The sequence below is a fragment of the Dromiciops gliroides genome, chromosome 1, assembly GCF_019393635.1.
Source record: "Dromiciops gliroides isolate mDroGli1 chromosome 1, mDroGli1.pri, whole genome shotgun sequence".
NCBI lineage: Eukaryota > Metazoa > Chordata > Mammalia > Microbiotheria > Microbiotheriidae > Dromiciops > Dromiciops gliroides.
In genome coordinates, this window is record NC_057861.1 from 672,898,694 (window position 1) to 672,916,500 (window position 17,807).

Genomic DNA, 17,807 nt, shown 5'->3' on the forward strand with positions numbered 1-17,807 from the left:
CAAGCCCAAGAGAGATTATAAGTACTTCTGGCCAAGTGGGCTACTATTGGCAGCTCAGAAAGCTGAGCCCCCTTGAGAATAATGTTCTGGAGACAGGAAGCAGCACGTTCCTGACTCCCCACACACTGGTCTCCGCCTTTAGGATACACAAGGGTGAGGGAGTGAACTGGCTCCCCACACACCCTTAGAAACTTGTACAAGTTTCTTCTATTCTTTTTTTTTTTCTTTTTTGGTGAGGCAATGAGAGTTAAGTGACTTGCCCACGGTCACACGGCTAATAAGTGTCAAGTGTCTGAGGTCAGATTTGAACTCAGATCCTCCTGAATCCAAGGCCAGTGCTTTATCCACTGTGCCACCGAGCTGCCCCCTCTACTATTTTTAAAAAGGTTTAGACAGTATCTCCAAGGTCCCATCCAGTTTTTAAATTCTATGATTTTAGCCCCCACCTTCACTGGTGTACTGGGGGTGGGAATAGCCCAGCTATAAGCAGATGAACTTGGTCTCCTAGTAAATCATCTCCCCAGCCTGACTTCCAATGGTTAGGTCATCACCCCCAACTTGAGGAGCAGACTGAATTGAGCAGTTTATGAAAAGTGAAACCTTCCCCCTCATATCCATGTGAGATACTTCACTCCTCTATTCCCCTCACCACCACCACCCTCCCACCACATTACCTCACAGGGTTAGGACATCAGTACTGACAGCCAGAAGGGATGGATAGAAAGCAGATATGAGAGAAAGAAAATGTAATATAAAGGTGAACCTGCTTCCCACCCCTGTCCCAAACAGGAAAAGGGAGAAAGGGTAAACCCTAGGATCACAGAAAATCTCCCCAGAGCTCTGCTTGAAGGCTCTCCCTCAGGCTGAATGAGAGAAGCCAAGGCTGATCCCATTCCTCCACACTCCCAAAATAGAAGATAGCAGGAAGGGTGAAAGGGAGACACAACTTCCTCCCCCCCAAACAGGCTCCCACTGTGAGACAAGCAACAATTATTAGGGCCTCTGAACATCTCTCCTGTCCTATAGGGGACTGCATCAGCCCCTGACAGTTAAAGAGGTGCAAAGTAAAGAAAGAGTAAATGAGGGGCAGCTAGGTGGCACAGTGGATAAAGCACCAGGCCCTGGATTCAGGAGGACCTGAGTTCAAATCCAGCTTCAGACACTTGACACTTACTAGCTGTGTGACCTTGGGCAAATCACTTAACCCTCATTGCCTCGCAAAAAAAAAAAAAAAAAAAAAAGGAGTAAATGGCTTAGTCAGACCTGGATTTAACTCTTAGCTTTGTTCCTTGCTGTGACCTTGGGAAAATCCCTTTCCTTCTGTAGGCCTTAATTTCCCCATCTATAAAAGGAGCATTCTGGAATAAATTCTGTCTGATATATCGGTTCTTTCCACTGTCAATTCCATGATTTTATGCTTCCCAGTCTCTAGTCCTGGTGGGAGTCGTTTTTCCTCCCTCCCCCTTCCTTCTCACTCCCCAGAGGCAGGAAGGTCCCACAGCCTGGGGATGCTTGTGAGTAATTTATTCATCTATTTTCCAGTCTGGCTGTGCTATAAGCAGTTAAGAAAATACACATCCCTTTGAACATTCGTACATTTTTTACAGAGAAAACAAAACCTGATGTTGGTCAGACCATCCCAGAGTGGAGCAGGGCTACAATGGACCCCTGAGTGCCAGGGGGCAAAGGCTCCCAACCCACAAGAGGGCCTGTTGGCTCCCTTCCTTAGCCTCCTTCCCAACTTGGGGTTAGACCCCAATCCCAAGGGGCACTGGGAGAGGGTGGGAGGACAGGTGGGCCCTGAAGGCTGGGGGGCAAAGCTAAGGCAAGAAGGCAAGTGAGAAGAATAGGCAGGGAATAACTGAGGCAGCCTCAATAAGGTCAGGCCAGGGCTTGGCAAGTAAGCTCTCTGTTGGGTCAGAAGAGCAGTGTGGGCAGGGCTAGGTAATAAGCAGCAGTGGGAAGAGAGAGAGGGAAGAGAGAGGCCTTGGGGGAATGTCAGTCCCTCACCCCCCAAGGAACACCCACAACCTTCCCCAGCCCCACAGTGTTCCCAATGTTTTGTAGTTTGTTCTTGGCCTCCCCTTCCTCCTCGTACCAAAGAACACCCAGAGCCTTGGCCCTTCCCAATGTTTCCAGTGTTTTTTGCTTCTGGGGAGACGAACGGGGGTGGTTGAGACCGGCTCAGCTTCATGCCCCCCATCCCACAACTCTGTGCAAAACATTCTGGGCCCCCAAGGCCTAGGGTGAGGGCATCAAGCCCCCTCACCCAGAAGTCTCCAGGTCATAGAGTGGATGTTGAGGGGTAGGAGTCTGGGGCTTGGGATTAGGGAAGATGGCCAAGAGCAGAGGCAGGTAGGGGGCTGAGGGTTAGCTGGTGGGTGGGCAGAGGAGAGCAGGGAATTCCTCGCACATGTGGCGGACAATGGCCTGGTCAGTATGACTCTGCAGTCCACCCTCCTCTTCAGACAGGATGCGCCTCAGGGTGGCCCGCAGGTCCGGTAGCCGGTGGCCGTGCTGCAGGTAGGAAGTGGAGCGGATGAGGCCGTGCATCAGAGTCAGGTACTGCATGCGCAGCTGGGGACGGAAGCCAGGCCAGAGAGTCACATCATACATCTGAGTCTGAGTGTTTGTGAGGCAAGAGGAGGGGATAGGTGTGGGAAAGCAGGGAGTGGGCAAGACCCCCGCCCCAAATGAGGACCCTGAAACCACAGATCATTCCAATGGCAGAAGCCCCAAACTACTGATAGTCTTCAAAGTATGGATGAGTCCCACTAGTCCTGTGCCTGGCTTTGAAACAAAAACTATGATGAATTGGGAGGCAACAAATTTACCCCCGAAAGTACGGGGTACAGCCTGGTCTTAAAATGTGCCTGATTCCCAATACCCGTGTGTGCATGCATACATGAGTGAGTAAGCGAGCGAGCAAGCGAGAGTGTGTGTGTGTGTGTGTGTGTGTGTGTGTGTGTGTAATTCAAATCAGGGAGAAGTCTGGCAACCACTGGCCCACCTTGTCTCCAGGCGACAGGTCTGAGATATGCCGCACAGTGATGTCAATCAAGGCCATCATGTCGGTGTGATAAAAGATGGAAGCAGTCTCCCGAGATGCAAACACATCCTGCAGGAACTTGAGGACTGAGTGAGAGGGCTGTGGCTGGTGCTTAAAGATGCGGACAGGGTCATCTGGAGAGGGGGTGGGGGTGAGGACAGGACAAAGTCCTAGCTGAGTACTGTCCCCATTTTTCAAGCCTTTGTCACCCCCTAGGACTGCCCGGGGCTTTCCTCCCCTTCCAGACGCTTTCCCCTCTTACTGCCCCCCCACAGCACCCCAGAGCCCTGGAGGAGAATGGGGCAAGGGCAGAGAAAAGGCATTTCACTCCAGGACATCCCCTCATCTCCCCCTTACCCCCTCTGTTCAGCAGCAACAACAGCTTTTCTGTGAAGATCTTGACATTTGAACGTTTGCTGACAGTGGTCATGATGAGGTTGTTTTCTGGGTCTGAAGAAAAACAGACTCAGAGAGACTGATTGGCCCTGAGGGATCTGGGATGATGGGTGGTCATGTCTTAGGGCTCTCACTCCTCCCTTTCAGGGACTATCTCCCCAACTTAATCGGGCCTTCATTGAGTGTACAGGGCCTCCTATCAGGGGCTCTCTGAGGAGAGGGAGGGCTTTCACTCCTGAGATGAGTTTTCTAAGCCCCTGGGGGCAATGGAGGTTTCTCTCACCTGGAATGTGCAGATTGAAGGCCAGAAGCAGATTGACAAAGAGGTCAGGCAGCTGGTCTGTAGTATCTGAGGGCAGCCCATCCTCAACAACATCCAAAAGGAATTGGACAAAATGGGCACTGAGGTGCTCTGCATGGAGGGGGAAGGCAGAAAGTCACACACGGCTCTGCTGCTCTCCCTGAGCCCAACACAATGCACTTCAGGTGAGTATCAGGAATACCCCGGGTCTCTAATGTCTGACTGTTATGGTCTCCCCTGCCCCACCATTCCAAACAGAGTCCTGAACTGTTCCTAATTGAAATACCTCCCTGCCCATTTGTAGAAAGACAGGCTCTCCAGGATTGAAGGGAGCTCAGAGGCCACATCCGGTCTAACCTTACCTGAGTAGAAATCTCTTCTATAATATCCCCAACGAATGGTCATCCACCTTCTTCCTGATCTCTAACAGTGGGCAGTTCACTCTCTGCTACGGCAGCTTATTGCATTTTTGATCAGCTCTCGTTGTTAGGGAGTTTTCTTCACATCAAGTCAAAATCTGTCTCCCTGTAACTTCAGCCCACTATGCCTGGTTCTTTCTTCTGTCTCTAATCAGAATAAATCTAATCCCTTTACCGAGGGAGAGCTGCTTTCAAGTCTTTGAACGTATTATGACCCCAAGTCTATCGATCACTATTAATATTTAGCTACCGTTAGAAAGCAGAAAGGCATAATAGAAAGGGTGCTTGGATAGTCAGAGGACATGGAATTGAATTCTAGCTCCAACAACCAAGAGCTGTTTAATATTGGTCAAGCCACTCAACCACCACATCTCAACCTTCCCACCTGCAAAATGGCAACAACATACGCATCTACGTAGCCTTCCTGCCCTGCACGTACGTGTGGCCTGTTTGTGTCTGACCATCCATGTCTGTCTGTGTCCCTACCTGTCTCAAACTAGGAAAAGCCCAAAGGTGGGGTCCAGATCTAGTTTATACCCAGTCCACCACTACCTGAGGTGAGGATGAAGCATGGATGGTTTTATACAGAAATGAGTATATCATCCTGGCCTCAGAAATGAGCCCTAGCCTTGGGCCTCTGGAGCCTTGAGAGAGACTTTGGGACTATCAAAACATTTGAGCCAGTAGGAGGATCTGAGTAACACCTGGAGGGTTTTTTGTGATTTTGTGTTTTGGTTTGGGTTTTTGTGGGGCTTGGGGGGGGGGGCAAGGCAATGAGGGTTAAGTGACTTGCCCAGGGTCACACAGCTAGTAAGTGTCAAGTATCTGAGGCCAGATTTGAACTCAGGTCCTCCTGAATCCAGGGCCGGTGCTTTATCCACCGCACCACCTAGCTGCTCCCAAGACTGTACTTTTAACTTTTCATTTAATGTAAACTCCATAAAGCAGTAGAGGAGATCAGGAAGGGATCACTTGGACTTGAGGGGTCTTTAGATTGCTTCCATACTAAACAAATGAGCAAAATAATTAGAACAGGGTGTGGCTGATTAAATTGCCAGAGACACAGATGGTGTAAGGAAAGGAAGGTAACAAGTATCTTCCAGCCAAATGCACCCAGAACCACCAATGTTACATACATAAAATAAATACAAGGAGCTTAGGAGGAGGATGAAGGCACTCTTGTAGAAGGCACTTATGGTACTTGATCTGGATTTTGAAGTAAATAGGGCTCCTAAGAGGCTGGGGTAAGAACAGAGTGCACACTAGACACAAGGGACAGGCCCTGCAAGGAGATGGAGTGTCTGTCATGTGTGAGGAACACCAAGGAGCACAGTTTGGCTGAACTGCTGAGTGTAAGGTGTAGTAACATCTAATAAAGCTAGAGGGCAAAGTTACAGAGGGTTTTACATGTTGAATGATGGCATTTATATTTAATCCTAAAGGTAATAGGGATAATTGCTGGCATTTATTGAGTAGCAGAACGGCACAGTCAGACATGGCCATGACCAGAAGTGATCCCTCCTTGCAAGGTCCAAGGAACACTAGGTTAGAGGAGGACTCATAAGGACAATGGCACAATATTTCACCGTTCTCCAATATACTTAACATGTCTGACAAGAGGCCACTGGGAGTGGTCAAGACTAAGCAGAGCTCTTGATCCTGCTCAATTCCTAATACGTCATTTCATACATGTCTTTCCAGACTTTTTGGAAGTCATCCTGTTTGTCATTTCTTACAGCACAGTAATATTCCATCACCATCACATACCACAATTTGTTTAGCCATTCCCCAGTTGATGGGCATACTTTTGGTTTCCAATTTTTAGCCACCACGAAAAGAGCTGCTGGAAATATTTTTGTACAAATAGGTCTTTTTCTCTTTTTGGGGATGTCTTTGGGATATAAACCAAGTAATGGTATTGCCGGATCAAAGGATATGCACAAGACAACCATATAGTTCCATGAAGAATTGTAAATGACTTAATTATTATCAACAATACATTAATCCAAGACAATCCCAAAAGAATATTGATGAAACATACTCTCCACCTCCAAAGAAAGAACTGGTATTGATGGAACAGACTGAAGCATGCTATTTTTCACATTCTTTCATTAAGTGACAAAGATGATGTTTTGCACGATCATATAAGTATAACCCATATTGGATTGTTTGCCGCCTCGGGGAGGGGGAAGGGGAAGGGGAGGGAAGGAGGGATAGAAATTGGAACAGAAAAATCTAAATAAAAATGTTTTATCTGGAAAAAAAATTTTAAGGTGGGGGAGGGGTGTGCTGGAAAGGGTTCAGGAGGTATATGTATATTTATATGAACATATATATGCATGCATGTTGCACATATATGAGTTATTTAGGTCTTATTTATATAATAATTATATTTAAACAAATTTGTCATATTATTTATATAAATTGATATGTATACATTATTTATAAAATAGTTGTTTTAAGATTTAAAATACTAAGTTATATGTATTAGAATATATTTAGGTTTATCTAATTGTAATAATATAGAAAATTTACATTATATGTCATATGTGTGTGTATATATATTATATCTATGTTTGATATACATATAAAACAATTATATACCACAAATAAAAATAAAATAAAAAGACTAAGTAGCTCCCCTGAACCACCCTGAGAGTGACACTCTGCCAAATAAAACAGAACAAAAGACTAACAAACTGATACTTTATTAGGTTAGCTGACCAACAAAAAATTTAACAAAAATGAAAAGTAGGAATTCAAAAATGAAGAGGAAATTTTTAAAAATTGCCCCAAACTATTATGCCAAATTATAAAGTAACAAAACTGAAAACCTAACTGAAATGAATGAACCTACAAAAATATAACTAAAACTAACAAAACAGGAAATAAATAAACTAAATAACCAGACATCAGGGAAAAAACATTTAACAAAGTCATAAATTCACTGGGGGGCAGGGGGAAGGAAGGGAAAACTTTAGATTCCAGTGAATTTTTAAAAAAATGTTTGTTTGTTTGTTTTTGGTGAGGCAACTGGGGTTAAGTGACTTGCCCAGGGTCACACAGCTAGTAAGTTGTCAAGTGCCTGAGGCTGGATTTGAACTCGGGTCCTCCTGACTCCAGGACCAGTACTCTATCCACTGCGCCACCTAGCTGCCCCTGATCCCAGTGAATTTACAAGTGAATTATAGCAAACATTTAAAGAACAAATAATCCCTACGTTATATAAACCATTTTTTAAAAAAATACAGAAAGAAAAAAGGTAGTCCAATGGTCCAGTGGATAAAGTGCTGGTCTTACAGTCAGAAAGATCTGAGTTCAAATTTCATCTTAGGTACTTGCTTAGCTGTGGGAATCCTGGGCAAGTCACTCAACCTCTCTTTGCCTCGGTTTCTTTAACTCTAAAATGGGGATAATAATAGCACCTACCTCAAAAGTGTTGTTCTGAGGATCAAATGAGGTCATATATTTAAAGCACTATATAAATGCTAGCTATTACCATTAGTTCTTACCTCCCAAGCCATTGAACTTTGCTCAAAATCATCAGAAAGAACAGGAACAGGTTCACTACAAATTCCTGTCATTTGACCATAACACCTCACCAGCGCATGAAAAATCATTTATTCATTTGATTGACTACTTGACAACTTCTGATTGACTACGTCAATCACATTCCCACCAATATTATTCCAAGCTCTTTTCCCCAACTCTACCAGCATATTTCTCCATCAGATGATCTCATGTATTTCACTGAGATGGAGGACACCCAAGGAGAACCTCCCTCCTCCAAACTCAAAGTCTGCCTTCCCCTATCTTCTTATCTCATTGGATGACTTGGTTCTTCTTTATCAAAGCTACCTCCTTCCCCTGAGCCCTAGAGCCTTCTCCTTATCTTATCTGGAAGTCTGCCCCCACAGCTAATTCCTCCTCTCCAGTCTTTGACTTTGCTCTCTCCTGAATCTATGACGATGTCTCTCTTCTTGCCTTTAACTGGATACATCTCCTTCGGCACCCTCCCACTCACTCCCCAGCACAGCTTGCAATCTGGCTTCTGACCTCATCACGATAACATGACCACTCTCCTGAAGGTTCCCAATGACCTCATTTTTTGTTGGTTTTTATCCCAGTGTTTTTTGGGTTTTGCATCCAACTCACTTTCTGATACACTCCCTCCCTTTATCAAACCCTCTCTTGTTACAAAGAAAAATAGTGAAACAAAACTGACCACAACAATTTGACCCAGATAGCACATACAACTTTACATCTCTCTTCTTAAGAAGAGAGGGGCAAACTTCTGTCTCATGAACTGCTCTGCAGGACCAAGCATGCCTGGGCTGATTGATGAGGTCTTAACTGTTAATGGCTGTTTGTTTGTTTCATCCCTCTTGACCTTTCTGAAGCATTCAGTGCTTACTTGCTCAGTCCTTATTATTATTATTATTACTTATTTAGCCCTTCTTACTCAGTACTTTCACTTCCCATCCCACCCCATGACATTGCTCTTTTTTCCTGATTCTCATCCTATTCAACTGGATTTTTCTCCATATCTTCAGCTAGTTCACTGTCCTTCACTCCTGAATTCCCAAGCTTGACCATCCCTAAAGAGTCTGTCCTAAGGCCTTTTCTATTCTTTCTAGCCCCTCTCTTGGTGATCTCATCTGCTCCCATATGTCTGATTATCACCTCTACAAAGATGACCCCCAAATCTGTGGATCCAGCAGCCCTAATACTCTCTCTCTAGAACGCTAGTCCAATCTACACTAGCCTGCTGGATGTGTTCCACGGGCATCTAAAACTCAGTGTATTCAAAACTTGATTCGCTCTTCCCCACAATCCCCAAACCCAAACCTCCTTCAGACTTCTCTATTTCTGCAGAGGACACTGCCAACCTTCCAGGCACGTTGGTTTCCTGAGGTAGCCTTGCCTGATGGACCCGCTTTCCCAGGCTGACCCTCTCCAGGGACAAACCTCAGCCCGCATACAAGGGCCTCTACTCCCATATACCTAAAAACTCCTACAGCTCATGATCTATAAGGAAAAACTGTCTATGCCCCTGTATTACAGTAGATTGTGGTATGGTTCTCCCTATCACTTCTTCATAGGAGTTTGGGGAAGATGTATTTGTCACCTGAGACATGATTTATGGAAAAAAAAACTGAATCTAGTTTCTACAATATACTGCTGATTTCCTTAGACACATCAGAGAGAGCAGCCTATACATTGCTGGGCCAGACCAGTGATTTAATCAACATTGGGAACTGAGAATAACACCACACGCACAAGAGTTATGAAGAAAGCTCTTTGCAAAAACAAGTCTGTATCCCAGAAAGGCACTTGCTTAAGATCCCTAACGGTTATAAAGAAACAGTCCTATCCACACCTACATGACTCTGGGGCTAGGATAAGCTGGTTGTAGCTCACATTTATACAACATTTTAAGGTTTAGAAAAAACAGCCAGGATTCACACTCAGACCCTAGCCTTCAAATCTAGTACACTTTCCAAGGCACCATGCAGGCAGAAGCAGAATAAGCAGGAAGAAAAACCTTGCTGGGAGTGAGCCAGGCCCACTCCCCACGTCCCAGGGGCCCTAAGGCTCAGAGCCTTGGACCACTCCCTTTTACAAACATTCCCCAGTCTTACCATAGTGGTGATAGGGGAGTGGTTCCCCCATAGAGAACACCATGGTCAGGACCAAGGCCGAGTAACACATCTTCTGGTGGTCTGGGGGAGGAAGAGAGTGAAATGTTCTAGCTCAGTCTGAGCCCAGGCTGACCTTGGAGGAGGAGGTGGGGTGCGGTAGGAAGCCTTGCCCTGTCCTCTGGGCTGGGAGAATCTGGGGGAAGGAACCCTCTGAGGTTTGGGAGAAGTAGAGAGAGCTCTGGGGGGCTGAGAAGGGGTGGAAGGAACAGAGGAAAAGTCCTGTCAGCTAGCCCTGAGGGCCGACAAGGAGTCTGAGAGCCCCTGGCCCTCACCCTGTGTGTCTGTCTGCATGTCCCGAGCCAGCTCCATTGGCAAGATGGATGTGACCAGCGTAGAAATTACAGCTGCATCGAGGCTACACATGGCCCCGAAACACTTCAGGAGTAACAGGCGGAGGGGAACCCGGTGCTCCTGCGGGTGGAAGAACAGTCAGTCCTGATCCCCTACCCTTCCCACGGCACCCTGCTCTGAATCCCGGGATGGGGAGAGAGCAGAGGAGGGACTCTGGAAGGCATTCCCTTCTTTCCACCCCTCCTCTGTGCCCAAACCAACGCAGCTCAAGCCCCCTCAGCCCATACCATCTGATAGTAGGCCACCAGAGAGAGGACGGGCTCAAACTCATTCTTCTGGCACATCTTCCTACAAACTTCTGGGTCTGCATCTGTCTGGAAAAGACAATGGAAGAGGCAGAGGTGGTAACTGAAGGAGAGAGGCCTAGCCCTCTAGTCACAGGCAGAAGGGCCAGTCCTGCCCCTCTAGAAATATATGCACTAAAATGTCTGTGCTCAGACCCACAGATGCCCCACCTCTGGTTGGAAAGGATCTCTTTCCCTCTTCACATCTTTTCAGTGCATTTTGTTTAGATTTCTTCTTCGCCCCATTTCAGTCTACCCTGTTAGCCTGGGCTCTGGCAAGAATCCCCGTTCCAGATCTCTGGGCTAGCTCCCTCACTCCCCCAAAGTTGACTGTAAGATCTTTGAAGGCAGGACCTGCATCATTTTCTCTCTGTATACCCATCATTGGGAACAGGGTCCAAAACATAGTAAAATATTTGGAGTCAGAAACTATCTACCAAGTACACTCTACACTGGGGGTACAAAATAAAAATCATCCAGCCCTTGGTGCTCATGGCACTTACAGTCTTTGACGAGGTACAAAATGGACCCAGGTAAGTATAACATAAGGTAAAGAATAACAGAGGGGCAGAGAAGAGATATAAACTGCTCTGGGAAAATTTGTGGAAGGAGATCCCTGCAGCTGGAGGGGATCAGAGACTCCACTTGAGCTGGTCTTTGGAGGGAGAGAGAGGTTACAAAAGGTGGAGATATGGACAAAGTGTAGTCCAGGCATGGAGGATGCAAAGACACGGAGATGAAAGCTGGCATGTGAAGAGTTCAGCCAATAGTTTGGCTGAAATGCAGCATCCCTTCCACCTTTGATACCTTCCAGCTCTAAAACCATAGGAATGCACACAGCACATGACTCAAGAGTTGCTGAATTCAGGCCCTCATCACCTTTCCCATTGACTACTGTAATTGCCTTTCTCCCCTTTCTGACCCATCCTTGCCATAACTGCCAAAATGACCTTCCTAAAACAGGTCTGATTCGTCATTTGCATACTCAAGGCACTTCACTGGCTGAGGGTCATCTCTACTCTAGAATACCGACTCCTCTGTCCTTCGGAGCCACTCTTGGTCAGGCTACAACCCAGCTTCCCTGACTGATTTCCCACTACTCCCCCTCACACCCTTTACATTCCTCATGGACAACGTTCCATCTCTTATCCCTGTGCCTCCCCGAATAACCAGAATGCTCTCCCTCTTCATAGCTGCCACTTAGAGCCCCTGACTCCCAGCTCAGGGGCCACCTCCTGCAAGAGGCTTTCCCTGATCCCCTCCCCCAATTATTTTACATTTAATTTGCATATATTTCTCTGTACACCTATCATCTCTCTCTAATCACCACATATAAGCTTCTTGAAGGCAGGGACCATCATTGTTCTTTTTGTAACCCAATGCCTAGCACATGCTTGGCACGTATTAGAGACAATCAATTCTTATTCATTTGAAATGGTTTTTTTGAAATGCCCATGTCCACCCCAGCCTCTAACTGTCATGCTACCAGAGCAGGATTTCACTAAGAAAACTGATTATCAAAGAAGGGCTATAACACTGGGAATCCTGGGAAGGAAGCATAAAAACATTTGACTACAAAGATTTGAAGTTTAGTGGCTCTGTCCCACAAAAACACCTTCCTAGAACTGCGTGTAGGCCCTCACCCCCGTCCCTGGACCCCTCCCATCTCCACTCCCAGGCTGCCCACCAAGATTCGAAGCAGCTCCTCCAGGTAACAGCAGATGACATTCTCATCCTCATAGAGGGCCCAGCTGCGCTGTTGGGCATCATCCTTCCGCCGGGCTAAATCTGCGAAAATCACCTCTAGCCGATGCTGGTCATGGCACACCTGGCCTGAGGGCAGGGCTGAGCTCAAATCCTGCCCCCACAGGACCCAGACATAGGAACATTAGTAAATGAAGTCTCAGCTGGCCCCTCCCCTCCAGATCCCATCACTGCCTGTCTTGGGAGCCTCGATGCACAGGCCTTCCCCTCCAGACAGCCTTCTAGGACTGACTGACTGTGACCACTCTCCCATCCCAACACTCTCCTCCAACTTTAGCTACCATTGTATGTAAGCTGGATTCTGTTGGCTTCATGCCTCTTTCCCCCTTCACACTCAGGACTCTCAACCATGTCTCCCCATTCATATGGTCCATAGCCTCAACCTCCAGGTTTGACCCTAAAATTGATCTTTGACTTTGACTTGAGGCCAAGCCCTTCCTGGTACAGATAGAGAAGCTCTTATAGCGCAGGAAAAGAAGGAATAAAAACAACATAAATCCTTCACCGTGACCATCCCCTGATCGACCGACCCTCAAAAAAATTAATTCTACTATCTAACCGAGCTGAGGGTGGTCATGTCCAGAATTGGCCTGTACATCATTGGAGAGAAGGGCAGAAAAGGGGCCCTTCAGCCTCTGTTGTTCTTGGCTCTGACTCCAGCCTCTATCCTTGATGCTGGCACTCTGGTTTGCTGTTTTTTGTCCTGCCGAAACCGGGAGCTACTTGAGGGAAGAACCTGGATCTGCTCTTGCTCTTTTGTCTCCCCCAAACTTAGTGCTCCCTAAGGGCCAAATCCAAAGTCTGTTTATTCCTCTCTGCCTCCTCCTCTGGACTGAGCAGAAGGTAGGGAGACTAATAAATCCCAGGCAATTGGATGCCTGAGTGGATATCCATTCAGTTACCCACCTCTGCTTTTTTTCTAAACAACCCTCCACCCTGTACCTTGCTCTCCACCAGGGAGATTAGGATCTGCTCCATGACACCTGAAACAGCCGGGACTGAGCTCTGGATGTGCCCAACGACAACTCCGATGGCCACACGGCACAGGTCATGGCTCAGGCTGGTATTTCTTCGGACCAGCTCCATCAATTCTGCACCAATTGTTGAAGGCACAGCCACTGAGGCCACAGGATCCTCTTCCTTCTTTTCTGGCTCCTCTAGGCTTAGGGTGCTAAGGGCCTCCAGATCAGGAGCTGGAACTGGAGCTGGGGCTGGGGACGGGGCTGGAGCCGGAGCTGGAGCCGGAGCTGGAGCCGGAGCCGCAGCCACCTCCTGCTCATCCTTCTCAGGGGAGCCCTCCGTGGTCCCAGGGGGCTCTGCAATGGTGCCCTGGTTCTGTAAGGTGGGGGGTTTGGGAACAGCACCCCGGGCACTGCTTCGGCTAGGAATGGGAGGAGGTGTGTGGCTGGGGCTTGAGGCAGCTGTGGGGGGCCCTGGCTCCACAGTGCTGGATCCAGTGTACAGCGTGTCCAGGGAGGTGGTGCTGACTGAGGAGTTACTGGACAAGGAGCTGCCCCGAGTTGGAGCATCTGGGCGAGCATCTGGACTCCCTACAGAAAGGGGACAGAAACCCCAATCCTCCAAATGGGGCTCCAACCCACTAGCCTCCCCAGCCTTCCAGCCCTTTCCTCCCCTAGCTATCTGCTCTTCTGCCCACCTCCCGAATTTCTGAACTCAACAACTCTGGAAGGTAATTTGCAAACTTTAAAGCAACATATAAAATTGGCTCTTATCATCTCTCCTTCTGTCTCCTGCTCTTATTTTCTCCCTCTGTCTCTGTTACCCTAGGGATGGGGGAAGATGGTGGATGGTAAGTGGAAGGACTAGGGTAGCAGCTACCCTGGAGAAATGTCAATCATACAAGAGCTCTCAAGGCCCAAGTTCAGTCACACATGCCAAGAGCCCACAGACACCTGACTGACAGCAGGGAGATGATGGGAAAATAATGACAAGTTTTATTATGAGTAGCAACAGCTCACATTTCTATAGTGCTTTCAGACTGATGAACTACTTTACTTACTACAACCCTGCGCAATAGTTAGGGCAGATAATTATAATTCCATTTTGTGAATGAGGAAACTGAGGCTAGGATATAAAATGACTTGTCCAAGGTCACACAGGTGTATGTCACAGCTGGGATTTGAATCTACATTTCTGGACTCCAAGATCTATGCCCTTTTTACTATACCACACCCTCTACATATGCATCCATGGCAGGTGATACCGCCATCCCACCCCACCCCTCTCTAAACCACAGTGAACTCAAGACACAGCTTAGAGTATATCTAGCTTAAGGCATGATGGTCCAGCTTTGGGGTAAAGGAGGAGGCATAAAAATAATTTCTGTCTCTAACCTCAGAGCTGGCCCAGTGGCCCTAGGCAGAGTAACTGGGGTGGGAGGCTCACCCTCTCCCAAGATGTTGTTGTTGTTTGCCTTTTGTTCCAGATGAGGACCATGACACCAGGAGGTGATGTCATGACTTGCAATGAATTGGATTTCAGTGAGGGAGACTGTGCAAGGTCACCAACCTCACTCTCTCCTCCAGAAGCATCAGAGTCCAGTGGCAAAATATACATCAGAAGGATTGGAGATGGGTCTAGATGTTTGAGACAATTGGGTCAAGTAACTTGCCCAGGGTCACACAGCTAGTAAGTATCAAGTGTCTGAAGATTTGAACTCAGGTTCTCCTGACTCCAGGGCCAGTGCTCTATCCACCTCACCACCCTTTTCCAGTATTCCCTCCCACCCTGCACAATGGCCCCTTTACCTCTCACAGAGCCCACTGGAACAGGCCGCCGTTTCCCTGGTGGGGGAGGTGTGATAGAGGCCATTCGTCGAGGATGTGGTGGCACCTGTAAGAAGAGGAGTGAGTCTGGTACAGCAACATTCCAAAGCTGTTCAACCCAACCTCAAAAATAAGGTGCTGGCAGCTTCCCCAAAGGCTCCTTTCCAGCTTTACCTTGGTAACCAATCCTGACCCCTCTCCTGCTACCATTCAGGTTTCGGCAAGCACAGAATTCTAAAATCTCAGAGCTGAGAACATCCTGAGATCCTATCAGGACAGGTCTCCCTCCTCCAGAATCCTTCATAGACAATGATCCAGCTTTTACTTCAATACTTTCAATGACAGGGAAGTTGTTCCTTCATAATTCAACCCATCACAAAGCTGAACAGTTCTGATGAAAAGACACCTCTCAGTCTTTTTCTCTGGCTCTCTGATATCCCTGGCCTAGGGAACAGTGTGAAAATCCACTCTCCCAGTATAATTCTGTCTTGCAACTTATAGTCTGAGTTGCCTAAGGCACTGAAAGAAAAGGTCTTGGGGGCAGCTAGGTGGGGCAGTGGATGAAACACTGGCCCAGGATTCAGGAGCACTAGCTGTGACAAATCACTTAACCCTCATTGCCCTGCAAGAAAGACGGATGGAAAGATGGAAAGAGGGAAAGATGGAAAGATGAGGGAAAGAGGGAAAGAGGGAAAGAGGGAAAGAGGGAAAGAGGGAAAGAGGGAAAGAGGGAAAGAGGGAAAGAGGGAAAGAGGGAAAGAGGGAAGGGAAGGGAAGGGAAGGGAAGGGAAGGGAAGGGAAGGGAAGGGAAGGGAAGGGAAGGGAAGGGAAGGGAAGGGAAGGGAAGGGAAGGGAAGGGAAGGGAAGGGAAGGGAAGGGAAGGGAAGGGAAGGGAAGGGAAGGGAAGGGAAGGGAAGGGAAGGGAAGGGAAGGGAAGGGAAGGGAAGGGAAGGGAAGGGAATGGAAGGAAAAAAGAGAGAGAAAAAAAAAGTCTTGCCCAGAGTAACACAGCCAGTGTGTCCAAGGCAGATGTGAATTCAGGTCTTCCTGACTCCGATGCCAGCTTCCTTTCCCCTCCACTATCATACCTCTCTAATTCATTATATTTAAGCCAAAAGATGCCTCCCATCACTACCCCCATTGCTCCTACCTTTAGTCTCTTCAGCTAAAGAGTAATTTAATGCCCCTTACACACAGCAACCCTTCAAACCCTTTCAGATACCCCACTACATCTTCTCCATTCCAGTTCCTTCAAATGATCCCTGTATAGCATGAAATCCTTTGCCCTTCCTATCCTGGTCACCTCCTCTGGATGCACTACAAGTTTTTAACATCCCTTCAATATCTGAACTGACTCTCCTATAAGGTCTGATCAGGGCAAAGTACAGCAAGACTACTGGTTACCTCAGACTGGACACCATGCCTCTTTTAATGAAGATCACATCAGCTTTCTGGGCTATCATGACCCACTACTGACCCATCAGAAACTCTGGGCCATTAAAATCTCCTGATCTTTGGGGCAGCTACGCAAAAAGAGGCAAAAGACATTCCCTGCCCTCAAGGAGCATACGGTACAATGGGAAAAACAGTAAGTGTATGTACAAACAAGCTACAAGTGTAAAGATAAATAGGAAGTAATTAAGAGATTGGAGATACTAAGAATTAAGGAAAACTAGAAAAGACTTCACTCAATCAATAAACATTTATTAAACACAGTGCTAAGTGCTAGGGATACAAAAAGAGGCAAAAGACAGCCCCCACTCTCTAGGAGCTTACAAATTAATAGGGGAGAAAATATGCGAGCAAACATATGCAAAGCAAGATATTGATACCAGATAAATAGGAAATAATTAATAATAAGAATTAATTAAGAATTAAGAGGGGCAGCTAGGTGGCACAGTGAATAAAGCACCAGCCCTGGATTCAGAAGGACCTGAGTTCAAATCTGACCTCAGACGCTTGACACTTACTAGCTGTGTGACCCTGGGCAAGTCACTTAACCCTCATTGCCCTACCAAAAAAAAAAAAATCTCCTGATCTTTTTCACAGGACTATTGTATAATAATAGTAGTATTAATAATGATAATAACAATAACAACAAGCATTTATATAGCACCAGGCCATTTATACAGTGCCAGGCACCTCTCTACACACATTACAAATATTATCTCATTTGAACCTCTCAACAACCCAGAGAATAGGTGCTATTATTATCTCCATTTTCTAGTTGAGAAAGCTGAGGCAAATAGTAGCTTGCCCAGGGTTACCCAGCTAGTAAGTGTCTAAGGCTGGATTTGAACTTACATCTTCCAGACGGCAGGTCCAGGTCCAGTTCTATCCACTGGGTCACCTGCTTGCCCCTTGCCTCCCCTACTTCACCCTATACTGACTGGTACAGTTGATTTTTTAAAATTTAAGGATACATTTTATGTCTGTCCCTATTATATTTCATCTTATTAGCTTCACTCCATTGTTCTAGACTGTTGATTACGATTTTTGTCATTCACCTGGAGTTCTGTCTCTCCTATGTAATCTGGAAACCTGCCATTCATATCTTTATCCAAGTCTAAAGTATTTACTAAAGACACAGTTGTCTGACATCGATAACACCCTACTCCTTGGGTCTAGCCATTTTACCAGTTCCAAACATACTTTGCTTGACCTCTATCTCTCCATCTTGTCTTTGAGGGCATCATGAGAGACTATCAAAGGCCTTGCTAAAATCCAGATATGTATGATGTTGGCTGCATCAGAC

General features: G+C 46.7%; 1 protein-coding gene across 1 annotated transcript in view; it reads right to left on the minus strand.

Moving 5' to 3' along the window:
- Positions 1 to 1,502: 1,502 nt before the first annotated feature.
- The window catches only part of NCKIPSD (NCK interacting protein with SH3 domain), a 30,565-nt gene continuing 14,260 nt past the window's right edge, over positions 1,503 to 17,807 (minus strand). The window contains exons 4-13 of the mRNA XM_043978408.1: positions 15,035 to 15,119; positions 13,209 to 13,816; positions 12,190 to 12,360; positions 10,446 to 10,532; positions 10,140 to 10,278; positions 9,808 to 9,888; positions 3,729 to 3,857; positions 3,407 to 3,499; positions 3,011 to 3,183; positions 1,503 to 2,577 (exon numbers count right to left, since the gene is read on the minus strand). Of these exons, the coding sequence (XP_043834343.1) occupies positions 2,371 to 2,577; positions 3,011 to 3,183; positions 3,407 to 3,499; positions 3,729 to 3,857; positions 9,808 to 9,888; positions 10,140 to 10,278; positions 10,446 to 10,532; positions 12,190 to 12,360; positions 13,209 to 13,816; positions 15,035 to 15,119 (1,773 nt within the window). The 3' untranslated portion in view covers positions 1,503 to 2,370. The remainder of the gene's footprint in view (positions 2,578 to 3,010; positions 3,184 to 3,406; positions 3,500 to 3,728; positions 3,858 to 9,807; positions 9,889 to 10,139; positions 10,279 to 10,445; positions 10,533 to 12,189; positions 12,361 to 13,208; positions 13,817 to 15,034; positions 15,120 to 17,807) is intronic.